The following is a 20,947-nucleotide window of genomic DNA, read 5'->3' as shown; positions in this document are numbered from 1 at the left end:
AACTATTCTCGCCTACAAAATTCTGGAAACACTCTCCTTTCAACATTTACTAAGTGCTATAATCCTTTAAATGTATTCACCACCCTTAGCACTTATGTATCATTTTCTTACAAAATAGTTATTGAGCAGTTAATATGAATTCCTATGACTACCACTATTTTCTAAGATTTAAATTTGAAGTCTTACTATCAAAAGAAATGCTTATTTTATTTAAGAGTCGGCCCACTTGGTATCCTCTATTATTATCAACATAAAAATACCTATTTGTGCCTATTCCACGACACTTTCCACACAGCCAGATGGCCTAGGCCTACCACTTCCACAACATCCAAACCGTGTTCCTTACCATTTTCTGAATTTCACATAATTGGCACAATCTGTACCCAGGATATCACTCACCATTTGGTGCATACAGCAGAAGCTTATTTAGAGTAATCTAATGATAAAGAACAGACATGTGTTTGATGGTATGTTCCAAGAGCCAGCTAACTAATCTATAAAAATTGGCTTTAAAGCATTCAGACTTCCTAAAGTTGGTCTGTTACCAAATCATTTCTAATCTTCGCTTTTCAAATCAATCTTTAGGCACATTCTTGTGTAAACACTGAAACAGCAACAAGGAACAGCTTCTGAGTGAGTCACAAGTCCCTTTAGTATAGTCTGAAAAAGTCATTCCTACTCTGCCTGTTGGTTACCTTTAAAAGGATCATATTCCATCATACGTGGAATCTAAAAACAAAAACAAAAACAGAAAACCCAAATTCATAGATACAGAGCACACGTTAGTGGTTGCAGGGGGTGGTTGTGTGAGCAAAATGAGTGAAGATGGTCGAAAAGTATTTGTAAGTTGCTAAAAGAGTAGACCTTAAAAGTTCTCATCAAGAGAAAACAAAAAAAACTTTGTAAGTATGCAATGGTAAAGGATGTTAACCAGACTTACTGTTGTGATCATTCTGCAACATATATATATATATATATACACACACACACACACACACACATTGAATCCTTATGTTATATATTGATACCTGAAACTAAAATAACGTTGTTTATCAATTATACCTCAATTTAAAAAAGAACTAGATTCTGACATTTACCAGAGTTTTAAACTTTTATAAGTACACAAACTTCATGAAATGCAAATATTAAAGTACAGTTTAAAGAGAGGCAGGAAGGCATAATAGAAATCACTGCATCCATTTTGATGCCATGGATAGTTTGATTCAGCTCTTCTGATTAGCAATTGATAATTTTTTCAGCTTTGCTCCTATTTTCTTTTGAGAAAAACAAAAACCTCTAACATCTGTCAGTGAATCCTTTCAAGTAGTGAAGGCAATGTGTTTGGAGATCTGTTGCTTGATGAACGGTTATAAGCCCTGATTGTCAGCCACTGGGTTAAGGTCGAAAACAAAATAACAAATGGTTTGACATCCATTCTGTAACCTCAAAAGAGTCAACCATAAGACTTTCAACTACCAGGGCAGCCTCTAGTATTGGCAGCAAAACAACAACACAGTGCACCAAGCGATGGTACAACAGATGCCGCAAACCCCTTAACCAATGCACACATTTTTTCCCTAGGGGTTAGTATTTCCCAATTTCAACTTGTTCTTTCTTTTCAAATGTAGCCGAAGCATATGGAACAGTTACGTAAGTCCTCTTGGGCGCTGCAAGTATTCTTGGAAGCAGTAGTTATTATTCTAGTAAAACTTTGTGGGGGAAAAGGCCTAAAAAAAGTAAAGACTCATGAAAAATTGGTCACAACTAAAGTTTGGGCACATAAAAAAAGTTCTACAATAAAATTATTAAATTGGCAAGGGTTTACATTTGGGCAAAAAATAAAATTTGCTTATGTAGGGACAACCAGGGAAAAAAATGCAGTGGTATTCAAAACTGCTACTACATCAAAAATGGTAATGTCCAAAAATGTAAGCCACTAAAACCCCATCAAGGACCCTCATTTAAATATGAATTCTGTCACTTAGTAATAAGTTACTAACCCTCTTCTTAGCATCATCATTTAGTCAAGGTAATGCAAGCTGTTGTAGCATTATATAAAGACAGCAATATACATAATTTCCCACCAGTAAGAAGGTGCTAAACCTTCTCAACCTCATGAAGTTTTTTTTTACAAGGAACAAAGGGTCTAATGTATGTGAGTGACTTCTGCAGTAGGTAAGACACTATAAAAAGTTTATTAACAACGATAAATATAACTAATTGATAATTTTTAAAAATTTTAGGCACATTTTGAAGATAAAGCAAATTATTTCTCTAACAAACCTCACTTGTTACTGTTATGACTTAAACTGTAAAGCTTAAGTGATGAAAATCAAAGGAATGCTTTTTACTTACACTCAATATCCAAACTTGTCTGCATATTAATACCACCACAAATATTTTACTAGCAGATTTCTCCTTCAGTTAAGTCAAATAAGAAGTTGTTCTGAGGTCAAAAGAAATAAGGCATCTCTTTCTAAAAGTAGATGGTCTAAGTAAATTTCCTATTTTGATGATGGTCCATACTTTGAGGTTGAAACAGGAGAACATCCTGTATTATAACAGAAGGGCCTCTATGTATTGCTATAGTTAACAAAAGTGGGCAAACTTTACTATTTACAATGCAAAAATTGGAATAATCTCAGTTTGTGCAATTAAAATCTCTAAGGATTCTCTCATGTTAGCTGCAAGATTTTACAAAATAAAATAAAAATAAAGCTCTGAGATGTTTCCCATTAGCACCTGGTGTCCTCAAGCTGAAGAACATTATCAGTTTTAAAAGATTCGATTTCTATCACACTTACTTTTTTGTGATAAATGCTACAGAGTCCTCTTTCGATGTCAGGCAATTTACGTAGATGATTTTCTATCTGGCCAAACACACTGGATTCTGAATGGAGAACTTCAGATACAGCATCAAGTCGAGCATTTATCTCCCTGTGAGAACAGAGTAATGGCAATTATCAGATATGTTAGGAACTCAGACTGCAGACATTTCCCACTCTGATGCCCAGCACTGTGAGAGCAGCCACTTAGAAAAGAACAAAGGAGACTCTTCCTCCACACCTCTGGCCCTTCTCTGCCCCTTATCATCGAAATCGAAGAGCAGGTACCACACAAGGGAAGTCATTAACTAGATGGCTAGTCATTAACTAGCCAGCAGAGACTGGCTCCTTAAGTTTTCCTTCCTCCAGAGCAAACACACAGACTACACTTCCCAGCCTCCCCTGCAGTGAGGTATGGCCGTGTACCCAAGTTCTAGCCAGTGAAATGTGGGTAGGAATGATTACACCACTTTTAGCCCTGGCCCATAAAACCTCCTGTGATCTTCCACATTCACTCTTTCCCCCTTTGCCAACTGGATGTTGAGTCCAGGACAATTCTGTGAGCCCCTCACCTGCTGACTCCATCAGCATGGGTGTGTGAGTAGAGCAGAAAACCCTCCACTCCCACATCTGCTACCAAATGAACGTTTCATTAGCAAAAAATAAACTTGTATTGTATTTAAACCACTGAGATTGAAAATTTACTTGCTACCATTGCTTGTATTACCTGGCTAATAAAATGGGTCTACGGTGGGCAAATGAATTTTCTACTCTGACTGAAAGGACGGACCATCTCAATCAAAAAGCAATTCTTTCAGCTAACCAACTTTTTTGAGAGAATACTTGGTGGTGGTGGTTGAATTGATCAAGTGTTTGACTGAAATGGGACTAGGCACACTGAGCCTGGGCAAAGACTGGGAGCAGCAATAGAAAGTGCAGAGGATGGGACTTCCCTGGCGGTCCAGTGGTTAAGACTCCACGCTTCCACTGCAGGGGGCACGGGTTTCGATCCCTGGTCAGGGAACTAAGATCCCGTGTGTCGTACAGCACAGCCAAAACAACAAAAAGGAAAGTGCAGAGGAAAAACATCAGGAGACACGGGAGGTCAAGGCTGCAGGATTTTATGAATGGCTACACCCAAAGTGATGGGCCGCTTGGGGAGAAATGGTGAGACTCTGTCAACTCAACATGGAAACCTGACTAAATGTGTGCTAAATGAGATAAGGCCCATCCAGCACCTATACACATCAAAGGCCTACACTGGGTATGATGGCCATATGTGAAAAGACTGAAATAAGTAAACATATCTAGTAGAAAACGGGTCTTTAGTAAATGCTTTTTGGATCAATGAATGAACAAACAAGCAAGCAAATGAAAGAATGAACTGACATTTGGGGGGAAATGGGGCCATCAGCTGTTGAATACACATTTATCAAAGTTCTGTTGATATCATATACGCTGATGTGAAGGGCAAACCTATATCAGAATCCTGCCTAGATAACTATTAAATTGAGTATTTCACAATTAATTAAGTGCTTTTATCTTTGTTATCCTTATAACTATCCTGTGAATTCACAAAACAGATACTAACTTCAGGTCTCATTTTTTAAAAATATATTTATTTATTTGGCTGCACCAGGTCTTAGTTGCGGCATGCGGGATCTTTAGTTCCCTGACTAGGGATCAAACCCAGGCCCACTGCATTGGGTGCCCAGAGTCTTAACCACTGGACCACCAGGGAAGTCCCCAGGTCTCATTTTTGTTCCATTTTGTCTCTGGCTCATCCTCTGCTATGGAGAACAGGCATTTGGTTTAGCATGACAAAGTAGAACAAGCCAGAGCTTTGTAGACACACAGGCTGATTCTTCCATTCTCAATGGGATGACCTCTTAAATCTATTCAGTTCTTTCCATGTCTATTGCCACTACCCTAGTCTAAGTAAAAATCATTTCTCACAAAGAGAAATGTTCTACCAAATCAGCCTCCTAACTTTCCACCCCATGCGCACTTTTGTCCCTTTTTCCAATCCATTCTCTACACTGTAGCCTGAGTGGTCTTCCTAGAACCCAAACTTGTTCATGCCATACCTCTGCCTTAAGCTCATCAATCACCTGCCATTAATCTTAGATTCAAATCCAGAATCCTTAACTGACCTTTCAGACAACTGATCCCTGCTTACCTCACAAGTCTCGTCTCAGATCACCTGTCACTCTCTTCCTTTCACTCTAAGTTCCAGCTGGACTGAACTTCTCCCAACATCACGGTCACTCCAAGTTCTCTGACATCAGGGCTTTATCATCTGCTCCTCACTCTGCCTTGAAGACTCCTTTCCCCTTTCCTACTGCCTACCAGCTTCCACTTTGGCAAACTCCTTCTCACCCTTCCTCTGAAAGGGCTTTCTAGACTCACTAGACTATATTTCATCCTTTGCCATCCTTTTCCATACAACCCTCTGTTTTCTTTCCATAGTGGAACTTACAACTGTATTTACTTCTCTACTATCTTTACTGCTAGACAGTAAGCTTGGTGAGAATGGGGATCATTTCTTCAGTCCCATAGTTCTGAGATCATGATACGTGCTCAATAAGTAGCTGTTGAATTTGATTCAATTGAATTTCAAAGACTACATATAAAATAAATCAAGATGAGGTGAAAAAATAAAAAATTAAATTTTCTTTGCATAAGATTGTTAGGGTAAAACATTGATTTATTTTATCACAACGTTTACCCCAAATGCTATACAAATATAAAGTTTTATTTTAATAACTCACTCCTGCACAAATGAAAGATGACACCAATTGAAATAGATTAAGTTGATGCTGCAGATGGTATGAGGACAGATAAAATAATGCCATCTGTGAATGTATAAAAGACAGCCAGATAGCTACTCCCTCAAAAATTATAAAGGTTGTCTGAAATATGGAAAGATAAAAGCAAAAGAGGTTAATAAAAACCTAAATCACATTTATGAAGTCTTCCAAAAGACTTTTAAAAAAATACTTTCTTGGAAAATAGAAAGGTAGTAGCTTTTTTTAGCCTTGTGACAGCCCAGACAAAAGCCTGTTCACTATGAATCACTTTCACATTAACCCAGCCTTTACTTGTTAGGGAGGTAACAGCTCAGAGGTTAAGAATTTGGGCTGAAAACGTAAATGACCTCAGTTCAAATCCAGGCTCTTCCATTTACCAGTAATTTAAACTTGCCCTATTTTCTCCATCTATAAAATGGAAATAATAATGGTCCCTAACTCATAGAGTTGTTACAAGAATTCAATGAAATAATACACATTAAGCACTTAGCACATTGCCTGGTACATAGTAACTACTCAATACATGTTAGCTGTTACCACCATTATTATTACAGAGATCTTTATTTGGTTATGAAATTTGTTTGGTAGGCATCACAGAGAACAGCTCAGGGGAGGGAGAAACAGCATCCAAAACATAAGCTTGGAAATAACTATGTGTAGACAAGCCTTTAGGCATAGATATGCAAAAAGGTGTTTTGTGCAAAGTGAACAGGAAAGGATTACACAAGGAAAGCTAGTTCTGGCATCTCAAGTGCTACATCTGACTGGTAGTAGTGACCTGAAGTACTGTACTAAGATTGGTTAGTAGGTACATTGAGAAAGAATGCCATAACCAACTACAGATGTCTAACACGGGCAGGGAGAGGGGGAGACGGGGAGAGGGTGTGAGGCACTGTTTACCACCACGAATTTCTCATCACTGGGGCAGCTATACTTCCACTTTTATCTCCTATAAGCAGAATGCAAATCAATGAAAAATGACTTCTAATCAAGTTTTTTAAATAAAATGGTATATCTTAGAACTGTTCTTTAATTAACAGGTATAAGACTTTCTAAATAACCATAATAAAATAATAGGTCAGACCACCAGAACAGAAAACAATTATTTTGGTGCAGTCAATGAGAGAGATCAACAAAACAGGAAATAGCACTGTCAATTAAACGAGGATAAAGATATTATTCCAAGATGCCCTATGGTATTCTACAACTGATCTTATCACATGATACATTCTAAACAAATGAAAAGAGGACACCTGAGTCATTCATTTCATTCCATATGACAAAAAAACAATGAATCTGAGGTCCTGGGGATGACAAATATTCTTCTTTACCACCAAAGATCCAACGAGTAAATGTGGGTGTCGCTGGAGGCCTTCACATTTGAAGATGAACTGAGTGATGACGTTAATATCTGTTGTATGTGACTGTCACTCAGAAACACAGTGTATCACCTATAGCTACTGCCATAGTAAGGACATGTGATCAGTCTGTACCTGCTGGTTGCTATTTGTGGAGATGCCTCTATAATTCTAACATCAGGTTATTTGGGGAGGAAAGAAGTAAACTACTGGGGAGAGGTTTTTCGTTGTTGCTGTTTGTTCTGATTTTTTACTGAAAGGTTAGCTCTAAAGACAGATGATATAAAATGAGTAAATTAAATTCAGACATTAACACATTACTCATGCGATATGGCTAAACCAACTACCTAAACAACTTTCTGGTAGAAACATGAATCACAGGCCTTCTCCTAGGGCCTAACCATCATTATTTGAATCCACCTAGCTTTGCCTTTCACATACACTATTCACTCATTCATTCAATGAACAATTACTGAGTGCTTATAAAGCACCAATTGCAAAAATAGAAGATGGAGAGTGCAAATATCACACTCAAAATCTTATAGATCATGAAAGAGTTTATTTTATTTACGAAATTACATTCTAAAGAGCTATTCTCAATATGTACTTTGTTGCAAATTGTAAATCACCCAAGTTTTTAAGGATTTTTATTACTCATGTTCAAATGAGGCATCATTTTACCAAGAGACAATTCACCCTTTTCAGAATATTAAACAGAACAATTTCTGACAGCTACCTTCCATTATTGGTTCAGGCCACAAATCTGAGTCTTTGAAAAGAGCATGAATATGATTTGTGTTTTTGATGATAATGGGAATGGGTATTTTCAGACCATCCCTCCCACTGCGGACAATTCAAAAAGCCAAACAAAACATAAAACACGTTCATGAAAGCATCAAAGGACTAAAAAAATGGTAAGGAAAAACTATACTAAAATCTAAAAGAAAGCAAGAACCCAAAGAAATAATCCAGCAGTCAAAACCACTTTTGCACTAAAAAGATATGCCAGAAGGATCTGCTGTAAAAATAAGCTGGCCTCATAGTAAGGGTAAACTTGTAGAGTAGGTGAGCATCATTTGGATGAACTGAAACATGTCAAACGCTGAACCTGGATTAAGATGTTCCAGACTGGAAGTATCACTGAGAATCTGGCAGGAGCAAATGAAAATCTTCTTTGGGAAAAGACACCTTCATCTTAGCTCTCATGTTATTTATTTATTTTTATTGGAGTATAGTTGATTTACCATATTGTGTTAGTTTCAGATGTAGAGCAAAGTGTTTCATTTTTTTCAGATTATATTCCATTATAAGTTATCATAAGATACTGAATATGATTCCCTTTGCTATACAGTTTATCTATTGTTATGTATAGTAGTCTGTATCTGTTAATCTCATACTCCTAATTTGTCCCTCCCTCCCTCCCTCCCCTTCCCCTTTGTTAACCATAAGTTTGTTTTCTGTGTCTGTGAGTCTGTTTCTGTTTTATATATAAATTTATTTGTATTATCTTTAGATTCCACATATAAGTGATATCATATAGTATTTGTCTTTCTCTGACTTTCACTAAGTATAATATTCTCTAGGTCCAATCATATTGCTGCAAATGGCATTATTTCACTCATTTTTAACGGCTGAGTAATATTCCATTGCATATATATATACCACATCTTCTTAAGCCAATTGTCTGATGATGGGCACTTGGGTTGTTTCCATGTCTTGTCTATTGTAAATAGTGCTGCTCTCTCACTTTATTCTTAAAAATAAAATTTCTAAATAATATAACCAGCATTCAAGCATAAAAAGAAATGAGATGAGTAAGAAGCAATAGAAACAACAGACAACAGGAAGAGACATAAAAACTACCAAGCTTTGTGGGGTGTGGGGCTGAATGATAAAAAATAATAAATTCAAAAGACATTCAAAAGAAAGCAGATGAATTACAGAACAGGTAGAAATTAGAAATCAAATCAGTTATATAATTTCCATTACTTTACAGGTGATCTTTCTTTGCTCTCTATAGGATTTTTGTCTCTGATTCAGTGTTATGTGTAGTTTCATCATGATTTAGCAAAATGTGGAATTCTTGTTTGTTTTCAATTGCACTTTGATTCAATTGTGTTTTCTAAACCTAAGGAGTCACATCTTTCATGAAATATGAGAAACTCTCATCTTCTATCTCTTTGAATACTGTCTCTCTTTTCCTATTCTCATTTTCTTCTACTGGAAATCTGATGAGGATTATGTTAGACCTGATTTGTCTTTCAGTCTCTTCTATCTCTGATCACACTATCTTTCTGTGCTACACTCTAGGTAATTTCTTCAGATATCATCTTGGAATTCAGATATTGCATCTATTCTGGTCTAACCCACCCACCATTTCTAAAAGTTGTATGTAGTTCTTCTTAAAAAATCAACCTGATCTCTTTTGATGGTATTTTTGTTCTGTGCTCATGTTTTTATTCTCTTTTGTATTTTTTTTAACTTGGTGGTTCAATATTTATCTTTATAATCCCCTTATCTGAAGGTCTTGGGATTCTAAGTCTACTGTTTTATAATTTCTGCTGACTCAACTCATGATTACTTGTTTCTCCACATCTTTTGTAATTACGGTTTATGAGCTTACAGCAGAACTTGCTCTTTGAAATTCCTAGGAGGCCTAGATGAGAGTGTATCCCTTCAGGGAGGACCTGTATTTGCTTTCGCTAGGAACCATAATGCACAATGGGACAATTTTAAATAAATTTCATAACTTAGAAATTGCCAGACCACAGAGATAAAACAAATTAAAATAACAAACCTGAGTGAAGGTGGGCCTGTGGTTAAGAATTCTTGGAAACTTGGCAACTATAGTACAAAGCAGAGACCAGCTAAATGTTCCTGAATAGACTGCATCCCAAAAGATGCTGGTTAATCCATATGCAATAACAGGGCGGACGTTTGGGTAAGAGGCATTTAGGGTCACTTTTTTCTTGGTGGCAGCAGTCCCCTTCTCTGCTCTCACTCGCATCCACACAGCAAAGGAAAAGAGGCATGGGGTCAACACCAATCAGTCACAGCTCCCAGTTATGCTTCACCCACCACTCTTCCTTCCCATTTATGAGAAGTAGTGTGTCTCACTGGGCTGAGTAAGAGCAGAGTCACCACAGGTGAACATTTGTTGGCAGGCTCATGGAACATGGGAAACCACAAAGAATAAACAGAGCCTCCTCGTGTAATTAATTTCAGGAAGTTCCAGAGTTAAAATGGCATTTAGTTTTGCTAATATAAACTAAATGTTAAGTGGAGCAAATATATAATATTCTATTACTTTGTCATTTAGGCCAGGGCTATAAATTAGACATACAAATATTAATACTCGAAACATATGGGTTTACCAAAATAAAAGTCATTTAATTATTCAAGAAGATTAGCTATCACTAAAATGTACTTTAGAAAATTACACAAAAATCTAGTCAAGGACCTATTTCTTAAAACCAACAATTTTCAATTTTCTTAAATATTGGTGTGATTTAAATGCCAAGAATAAACTTAGCATGCTTAATGCTCTTAAGCAGTTTTATAAAAATCTAATTTGAATTATAAAAGTATTCTTCATTTGTTCTAATTATGTTATTGAGCTATACAGTGAGTCACAGCATTTTATTTCAGGTATAAAAGTTTCCATCAAAAAAAAAAAAAAAGTTTCCATCACTTGCATCTCCTTCTCCTCATTAGATTACACCTTGACCAAATTAGATTAGACACTCCTTGAGAGTAGGAACACTGTCATTGACACTAAATAATACAAAATTAATAATAACTATCTGGGACTTCCCTGGTGCCACAGTGGCTAAGAATCTGCCTGCCAATGCAAGGGACATGGGTTTGCTCCCTGGTCCGGGAAGATCCCACATGCCACGGAGCAACTAAGCCCGTGCACCACAACTACTGAGCCTGTGCTCTAGAGCCTGCGAGCCACAACTACTGAGCCTGCGTGCCACAACTAATGAAGCCCGTGCACCCAGAGTCCATGCTCTGTAGCAAAAGAAGCCAACGCAGTGAGAAGCTCATGCACCACAACAAAGAGTAGCCCCCGCTCACCGCAACTAGAGAAAGCCCGCAAGCAGCAACGAAGACCCAACACAGCCAAAAATAAATAAATAAGTTTAAAATAACTATCTTATACTACTATGTGTTAATGTGCACTTGGTCAATCAGAACAGAAAGTTGAGCTTCCTAAATTCCCAGGACTCAGACAAGTTAAAGTATTAAATAAAAGAGAAAGGCTGTGATCCAAGCCCAATCACATACAATGACAGTCCTCAAATGCTAATGGTTGCGTCATGTGAGAAGGGACTCACACAAAGGCTCTACCTCCTTACCAGTGGTCCTTGAAAATTCTCCTCATGATTCTGACTATAGCTACAGGCAAAAGATAAAATACAGGGAAGTACCAGATTCAGGAGAACTGACCAGGACAGATACTGGACAACTGACATCATGGGCACACAGCCTCCTTCCTGTCACGACTGGAAGCCCCCCAGCCAGGTCATCTTATGACTGTCTTCCCATCTTTCTAAAACAAGATGTGGTGGAAAACAGATGCTCTCAAGTCTAACATGGGCTTTCCAGAGAGATGGGCTTGGGTTTGAATCTCGTTTTTACCTGATCAGAATGGGGGTGAAGGGGTGGTAGCAGTACCATTTAAAAAATTCATATGTGTGTGTGTGTTTATGTATGTATTATATTCTCTATATTATTTACTTTTTAAGAATAAAACATTGCAAACACACATAAAACACTACCCCAGCTGTATTTCTTTCCCTTTCCTCCCTTCCCAGAAGTGACCATTTTCCTGATGTTAGTAAATATCCTTTCTACTTCCTATTTTTATATTTCTACCACTTATGTCTGAACCCCTAAACAACACAAATGTGTTACAAAGTTCAGATAAATGGTTATTGTGCTCTATGTATTCTTTTATAACATTGTTTTTATGAGATTTATCCACATTGAAACATGTAGACTTGAGTCATTCATTTTAACTGCCATATGATATTCTAATGTATGACCAGATAACTATTTTTCCATTCCCCTACTAATAGCTAGGTTGCTTACAATTTTTTGGTATCACAAAGCTCACAGCTATCTTCTTGACTGCACAACTGATGTCAGGAACCACAGTAATCCTTTATATGTACCATCTTATTTGGTCCTCACAACACCACTATGGGGTAGGTAATGCAATTCCCATTTTACAGGTAAAGAAACTGAGGTGTACAAAAGTTCATAACGTGACCCAAGTGACACAACTGAATGAGGGAATCAGAACAAGCTCAAGTGTCTCATTAACTCCAAAACTGTGCTTTCAGACATAGCCCTATGCGCTTTGCTGGATGATCTCAGTTAATGAACCTGAGTGTCAGTTTTTCTCATCTATAATATAGAAGCAGTAACCATCTCTGAGGATAGTTGAAAGAACAGAGATAACACAGATGAAAAATGCAGCTGAAAAACCAGATGAAACACCAGTTAGACCTGGTTTCCCTTTCTGCCATTTTCTTTCCACTCATATGATCCTCTTGAGTTTTCATCTTCTGCTTCCCCCCACATAGAGACTAGTTTACAGAGGAACAGACCTCACCTCTCAAGCCTCAGCACTTCCCTCTTCCCACCTTGGCTACTCTTCTTTCCTCAACTCTTAGATTTGGACGTCTGCTCCTTTCTACCAAACATTTCCCTTTCTTTTTTTAAAAAAATATGTCTCATTTTCATCCCTAAAATCAATCTAACATTTTGCATAAATACCTTCACCTGGACAGATACAATCCAGAATGTTTTTCAAAGGTAAGGGAGAGTAAAGATTTTTCAGAATACTGTACTATAGGAGCAAAATTGCATAATGTTTGCAATTTACAAAATTCAGTGTTCTTTACAATCTCACTACAGATATTGAATAAATGTGTGATACATTTAAATAATCATCAAAACACTTGTTTCCATTCCAGAGATGTGTACATTTGATCTGCCCATGCCAAGAAGAGGAAAGATATGAAATAACTGAGCCTATCTGTTATGGATTGAACTGTGTCCCCCCAAAAATATATGTCGAAGACCTCCGTACCTCAGAATGTGACCTTACTTGAAAATAGGGTTATTGTAGATGTAATTAGTTAAGATGAGGTCATACTAGAATAGGGTAGGCCCCTAATCCAATTTGACTCTATTCTTATTAAAAGAATGCCACATGAAGAGAAATGCACACAGGGAGAATACTATGTGAACATAAAGGCAGAGATAACAGACAACACATCTCCAAGCCAAGTAACACCCAAGATTGCCAGCAAACCACCAGAAGCTAAGAGAGAGACACTGAATAGATTCTCCCTCACAGGCCCACTGACATTTTGATCTTGGACTTCTAGCCTCCAGAACTGTGAGACAAATTTATGCCATTTAAGCCACCCAGTTTGTGGTACTTTTGTTTCAGCAGCCATAGTAAACTAATACACTGTCTAAATCACCAATTATGTAATTCAGATTCTACAGGTATGGTCTTTAAGAGCCATATGAAAATCACGTTGACCCCAAATATTTCTAAGCAAATAAATTCTGATTCAGATGGGTTTAGAGTTACGAGCTAGACCTTTTTACATGATACTTAAAACTAGCTATGCCTGAGGTGGATGATAGCCCCTTCCTGTCACCCAGCCTGGCTTCCTTACTAAGTCACATGACTTTCTCTGATCAACTTCTATCTATTTTAATTCCACTAGGGGTTTGACAAGAATGCAAGATGTCGCCACACCATTTCTTCCACTGTTAAGTACAATGTTTTCACACCTGAACAAGCAATTATTCCACTAAAAGAGAAGAAATGATTTCTCAGAACCAAGTCTGTGGCACTAAAACAAGGAATCACATGAAAGAAAACTGCTTCTAAGGTTCTTTTACAATCAAGAAGTTTTTCTCAGAAAATTAAACTTCCCTTATATAGGTTTGTCTTTATTTTCAAAGCCTACTGAGAACCCTAAGATTTTCAAATGGATTCATTTGTTCATAGTTTCTTGATCATCTGTTATATTCAAAGTACTATGAGCTGCCAGTGTATTCTATGTGTGTGTTTGGGGTGAAGTAGTAAGAAACAGGACATAATTGAGAGTAGATAACTTTCTATAACGGGAGGAAGGAGAACAAGGAGGACTTCTCAAAGGAGGAGTCTGAGTTAGGACTTTAATGACTTTAAGGACTTTCTTTTCATTATCCATTCAATAAATACTTACCAGACTATACTACAAAGCCACAGTAATCAAAACAGTAGGATATTGGCACAGAAAGCAGACACATAGATCCATGGAACAGAATAGAGAGCCCATGGTCAATTAATGTACGTATGGTCAATTAATCTATGACAAAGAAGGCAAGAATGTACAGTGGACAAAAGACAGCTTCTTCAGTAAGTGGTACTGGGAAAACTGAACAGTTATATGTAAATCAATGAAATGACAGCATTCCTCACACCATATGCAAAAATAAACTCAAAATGGATTAAAGACTTAAATGAAAGGCCTGAAACCGTAAAACTCCTAAAAGAGGACATAGGCAGAACACTCTTTGACATAAATTGTAGCAATATTGTTTTGGATCTGTCTCCTAAGGCAAAAGAAATAAAAGCAAAAATAAACAAATGGTGCCTAATTAAACCTAAAAGCTTTCGCACAGCAAAGGAAACCATCAACAAAATTAGAAGACAACCTACTGAACGGGAGAAAATATTTGCAAATGATATGACCAATAAGGAGCTAATATCCAAAATATAAAAACAGCTCATACAGCTCAATATCAAAAAAATAAAATAAAAACAACCGGATTCCAAAGTGGGCAGAAGACCTGAACAGACATTTTTCCAAAGAAGATATACAGATGGCCAACAGACGCATGAAAAGATGAACAACGTCACTCATCACCAGAGAAACGCAAATCAAAAGTACAAGGGGATATCACCTCACACCTGTCAAAATCGTTATCATCAAAAGGTCTACAAATAACAAATGCTGGAGAGGATATGGAAAAAGGGAACCCTAATACACTGTTGGCGAGACTGTAAATTGGTGCAGCCACTATGGAAAAGAGCATGGAGGTTTCTCAAAAAACTAAAAGTAGAACTACCATACGATCCAGCGATTCTCCTGCTGGGTATATATCTAAAGAAAACAAAAACACTAATTCACAAAGATACATACACCCCAATGTTCATTGCAGAATTATTTACAATAGCCAAGAAATGGAAGCAACCTAAATGTCCATCAATAGATGAATCGATAAAGAAGATCTAGTATATTTATACAATGGAATATTCTTCAGCCATAAAAAAGAATAAAATTCTGCCATTTGCAAGAATGTGGATGGACCTAGAGAGTATTATGCTTGTGAAATAAGTCAGAAAGAGAAAGACAAATATTCTACTCTATAACTTATATGTGAAATTTAAAAAATAAAACAAGCAAATTTATATAACAAAACAGAAATAGACTCCACAGACATTGAGAACAAACTAGTGGATACCAAGGGGGAGAGGGAAAGGTGGAGGGGCAAGATAGGGGTATGAGATTAAGAGATACAAACTATTATGTATAGAATAAACAAGGATATATTGTACAAACGGAATTATAGCCATTATTTTGTAATAACTTTAAATTGAATATAATCTATAAAAATATTCAATCACTATGTTTTACAATATTATATGTTTCAGGTATACAACACAGTGATAATGTTGTGAATCTACTATACAACTATACCTCAACTTAAAAAAAGGAATACTGATATATGCTACAACATGAATGAACCTTGAAGATATTATGCTAAGTGGTAAGATAGTCACAAAAATACAAACCTTGTGTTATTCCACTTATATGAGATACCTATAATAGTCAACTTCATAGAGACAGAAAGTAACATGGTGTTTGCCAGTTTAGGAGAAATGAGTACTGAGAAGTTATTCATGAACGTGTACTGAGTTTCAGTTTTGCAAGATGAAAAGAGCTCTGAAGATGGACTGTGGTGATGGTTGCACAATACTAACGTATTTAATACACTTAAAATGTACTTAATGAATGTACTGTACTTAATGACATGTACACATAAAAATGATTAAGATAAATTTTACATTATGTGTATTTGACACTAATAATACAGATTTTGTTTAAAAAGTGCAAATGTAGAAAAATGAGCACAGGGGAAAAATACTTATCAATTGCTTGTTATAAATGAAACACACAGTTGAGTGAGACGGGCAGATATTAAACAAACACTGATAAACAAATACCAATCATAGTAAGTCCTATATACACTATCCAAGAATAATACGAAGAACATAATTTAGATCAGGATGTCAGAGAAAAGCTCTCTGAAGAACTAACACTTTAAGGTAAAACCTAAAGAATAAAGCAGTTAGCTGTGTAAAAACTGAAGAGAAAGAAAAGAATATTTTAGGTAGAGAGACGAGTAAATGCAGAGACCATGAGAAGAGAAAAAGCTCTGGGATGCTCAGGAACTAAAGGAAGGCCAGAGTGAACAGACGACAATGAATGCATGAATGCAGAGGAGAGTCGGACAAAACAGCCATGTTTAGGAATTCTAATTTTATTTGAAGCACAATGGAAAGCCAATGAAGAGTTTAAGGCAGGGGAGTAACATGATTCAGCTTTTATTTTCAAAAAAGAGATCAGTTAGGAGGATACTGCAGCAGTCCACGTGGGACTGACTGCAGTCAAGATGGCAAGACATGCACAGTCTCTGGATATATTTTAGAGGTAAAAGCATAGGACTTAGTATTAGATTGGATGTGGTTGTCAAAAGGAAATGTCCAGAGTAACTCCCAGGTTTCTGGCCCAAGCAACGCATTAGGTGGAGGGGACAGGGAACCAGGAGGAGGAATAGGGTTGAATACGTTAAGTTTGAGATGCCTGTGATACACCTATGTGTTTAGGAGCCTGAGTTGAATATATAAGCCTGGAGAATAGAGGAGAGTAAGGACCAAAGATACAAATTTGAGAATCACTGACATTTTGATATTTATGGTCATGGGCATAGGTAAGTTCATTGGAGAGAAGAGAAGGGGAGGGAAGGATAAGGGAAGGAAGAAAGCTGAGCTCCTAAGGTTCAGGCCTCAGGAACTCCAACATTTGAAAGATACAGAGAAGATGAACAGTGAGCAAAGGAAACTTTGAAGAAGCAGCCAGCAAGTAAGGGAGACAAAAATGAGTAGTTTCCACTTTAGAAAAAGGGAACAGACTGTACAAAGGTCCAGAAATATATCACACCTTAGTGTGCTGTGAGAACGGTAAATAGTAGGGAGCAAAACATAATCAGATATACATTTTTAAAAAAATCATCTTTGGGTAATGCAGATAGAAACAGAGAAGGGCAACACAGAGGCATGGAGATGCTTAGTTTCCTTAATAAAAAGTCTTTCATGAAAGGGCTTTCATCTGAGTGCCTTTCATAAAAAGTGATTTTACAAAAAGGCAAGATGATATACTACTACTTCTTGCAGAGAGACAATGTTTTCATCATTGATCAAAATAGTTCATCCACTAGAAGGGGAGGAACTGATTTCTCAGGTTCCCTTTGTGGTTAATAATCTGCTGTTCTATAAGTGTGTATGCACACCTGCACACACATGTACACACACACACACACAGCTGCATTTCCAAGAAATCAATATCTCACTGAAGGAAATGTCTTATTTCCAATTTGTTCTGCATACTCATGTTGAACATTTCCTGAGGCAGAGCCATGCTAGTGGATGTGTGGGTCTGGAGCTACGGGAGATAATGGAGACAAAGTCATCTGCACATGAGTTACAGGAGAAGCCATGGCCACAGATAAGATCCTAAGTAGTGTTGAAAGTAAGAAGATGCCCCAGGAAAGAACCACGGGTAACATCAACACTTAAGGTGCAGGTAGAAGAAGAGGTACTCACGGAGAAAACTCAGAACTTACCTTTGCTTAATATTTCAAAACACAGGGTAAGTTACTGAATCTTGAATACTCTTCTGAGATGACCAAATCTGCCTTGGAAATTAATATTTTGCCTAAAATACCATTTTAGATACTCATCCCACATTTTTCAAAGTTTTCTGCCCCTCCCCCCTCCCAACCAGTCACTATATACAAGCAGAATTTGCATTTTGGGGCTTGTGGAGGAAACCAAAAAAGTACCTATGGTATATGTATAAAAGACTGACAAGACCATATCAACTAAAAGAAGCAGAAGAAATTCAAAGATGGAATCTCGAAAAAAATGAATTCAATATAATTTAATTTTAAAAGGTCTTAGGACTAATGGCTTGCCAACATGGCATTCGGTTATAAGAAGCCAGAGACCTACACTGAAGAATCTTCTTGCCTAAAATTACAGAACTGATAAAATGTATGGGGCACAACACATAAGAAAGCATAGCCTATTTATAAAAGCCAATGTGGTTTCAGTAGAGTAACATCTGACCTCAATAACCCAAGTGAATTCTTTGAATCAGTAAGTATAGGGTAAAAGCCATTTGTACTTTCTAGAAAGTCACTAGAAAAATTTGCACCAAAGAGGCCATTTTATAGAATAAAAAGTAGTGGGAGTGGAAAATCCTCTGAAACTTGAAACACTTGGTCCTGAATTTATGAACTGTGTGATTGCCCTGGAAGCTAAAATAGGTTAAAAATGTTAAAAAGATCCTAAAGGATTTAAGAGAATTCATGGACGACTGACAAATAATGGCTCTTGAAGAACTTTGGGAGATCCACCTTATAGCTTGCTAAGTTCCCTTGTCACCAATTATTTGCTGTATGATCTCACTATAGACGAAAACTAGGCTTTAAACTAACCTTTGGCTGCCTATGTCAGAGACAGAATATTAGCCTGGATGCATGGCACCTAATGTTAGTACTAAAACAACAACAACAATAAATATATAGCTGAACTACTGACTAATCAGCTGAAGATTTTCTCTAGGCATTTGTTTGGAAGACATGGCAAGTGCAATTAAGATATAACTGGAATTCTTTTGAAGTCAATTTTTTTTATAAGCACATTTTTATTTATTAATATTTATTTATTTATTTTTGGCTGTGTCGGGTCTTAGTTGTGGTGCACAGGCTTCTCTCTAGTTGTGGGGCATGGGCTTTGTAGTTGTGGCATGCAGGCTCTCTAATTATGGCACACGAGTTCAGCCCCATGGCATGTGGGATCTCAGTTCCCTGACCAGGGATCGAACCCTCATCCCCTGCACTGGCAGGCAGATTCTTAACCACTGGACCACCAGGGAAGTCCCTGAATTCAATTTTAATGGATTAGGAAGCTTAAAGTTTTTAAACTATGATTTAAAATAAAAATGGCAAAGGAAGAAGTTTTGTGTGCCTGTTTTCAGCTATATATGTTTTAGGCTGGTCTAAAGTTCATACTTGAAAGCACTGGAGTTCAATGCATGGAGTACCTTCTCTCAGCCTTTTTGGGAAAGGAGGGTCCCAAAGAGTACATGATCAACCCCCAAAGAGCATACAACACGATCTACTGAATTTATCTCAAATTAATCCTGTTTATACAAAACAAATTTAACAACAGAAATAAAAAATTTAATTTGCATGTAAAAGTCTGCTAGCAAGTCTGTTTCTGTTGAATATTTCAACCAACCAAATAAAATAAAAATAATAATGTGGATGCTTTAGATGCCTTTCTATCAGCCAGAAGGCAACACCCCTTATATTGCTGTCCGCACACTATCTACAGAAAGCCATCTTGTCTGCTTTTGCTCCATGAGGTATCTTTATCTTGTTTGAATACTGAACCAAAGTAGATACTTCCATTTTCAGAATTCCTTCTTTACCTAGTCAGTTACCCCTGTCCGAAGGTCTTTATGGTCAAGAAAAGAAACCGTAATGACCCACTAAAAGGTGAAGTGATTTAGTAACCAATCATCATCAGAACAGTATCTTAAAGCTTAGGACTAACAGTAACAGCATCTGCTATCCTTTGCCAAAGATGGCTATTTACTAAGCACAGCATAAGATGCAGCCATTAGTGAGGCTGCTGTGCAGTTTAAGAGACGATGCACGTAAAGCCCCTAGCATAGTGCTTGCTATATGATAAAGAGCTCAAAACTGGCAGTGAAGATTACTGCCTCATTCTATTCCTTACCGCAGCCCTGTGAGGAGGTACTGTACCACTGCAACGGTGAGAACACAGTGGGCTGGCTAGGGGGTGGTGAGCTGCAGCCTTAGTGGGACTGACTCAGTTGACAGAGCCCACTAACAGCACCAGCACTACATTCTCTCTGGTCCGTCCATATGGGAAGCTGTTCAAGATGGATTCAATGCTGATTTTAAATCTAGGCTCTACCAGCTGTGAAACATCAAGCAAGTTACTGAAGCTCTCTGAATCTGTTTACTCATCTCAAGGACCCACCCTCAGAGGATGATTCTGAATATTAAATACTGGTACATAGTAAAAGCACAATAAATAATAGCATTCATTCATTCAGTCCGTCAGTCAACATTATTTGGACTCCTACTATGTGACAGGCATAGGTCACAGCTCCCAAATCTATCTGCATGTCAGAATCATCTGGGAGCTTTTAAAAATTCCAACTCCCAGGCCACACTGGAGGCCACTGAAATCACAATATCTGGGGGCTGGATACAGGCGTTAAGTATTTCAAAGCTACCCAGGTGATTCCAACGTGCAGACAAGCTTGGAAACCACTGTGTTTTAGGCACCAGACTCACCTACCTTCCTGAAAGCACACCTAGTTTACTCATCCTACCTTCTTAAACATCTCACATCTAAGCCCTCTTTCAGATTCCTACTGTTACTTCTTTAGCTCAGGTCCTCAGAACCTCTCCGTGAACTTGCTAACTTGTTCCCCACCCATGACCACTTTGTCTGCTCCCACACACAAGCCAGCTCTGATCCTATCACTCC

General features: G+C 37.4%; 1 protein-coding gene across 4 annotated transcripts in view; it reads right to left on the bottom strand.

Moving 5' to 3' along the window:
• The window catches only part of MSH3 (mutS homolog 3), a 181,068-nt gene that overhangs the window by 90,516 nt on the left and 69,605 nt on the right, over positions 1-20,947 (bottom strand). For all 4 annotated transcript variants that reach the window (XM_067731131.1, XM_067731132.1, XM_067731134.1 and 1 more), the window contains exon 13: positions 2,805-2,937. In XM_067731131.1, coding sequence (XP_067587232.1) covers positions 2,805-2,937 — 133 coding nt within the window. The remainder of the gene's footprint in view (positions 1-2,804; positions 2,938-20,947) is intronic.

This window comes from Pseudorca crassidens, chromosome 3, assembly GCF_039906515.1.
Source record: "Pseudorca crassidens isolate mPseCra1 chromosome 3, mPseCra1.hap1, whole genome shotgun sequence".
Lineage (NCBI taxonomy): Eukaryota > Metazoa > Chordata > Mammalia > Artiodactyla > Delphinidae > Pseudorca > Pseudorca crassidens.
Note: the sequence above shows the minus strand (reverse complement) of the source record. Positions and strands in the feature narration are given on the sequence as shown.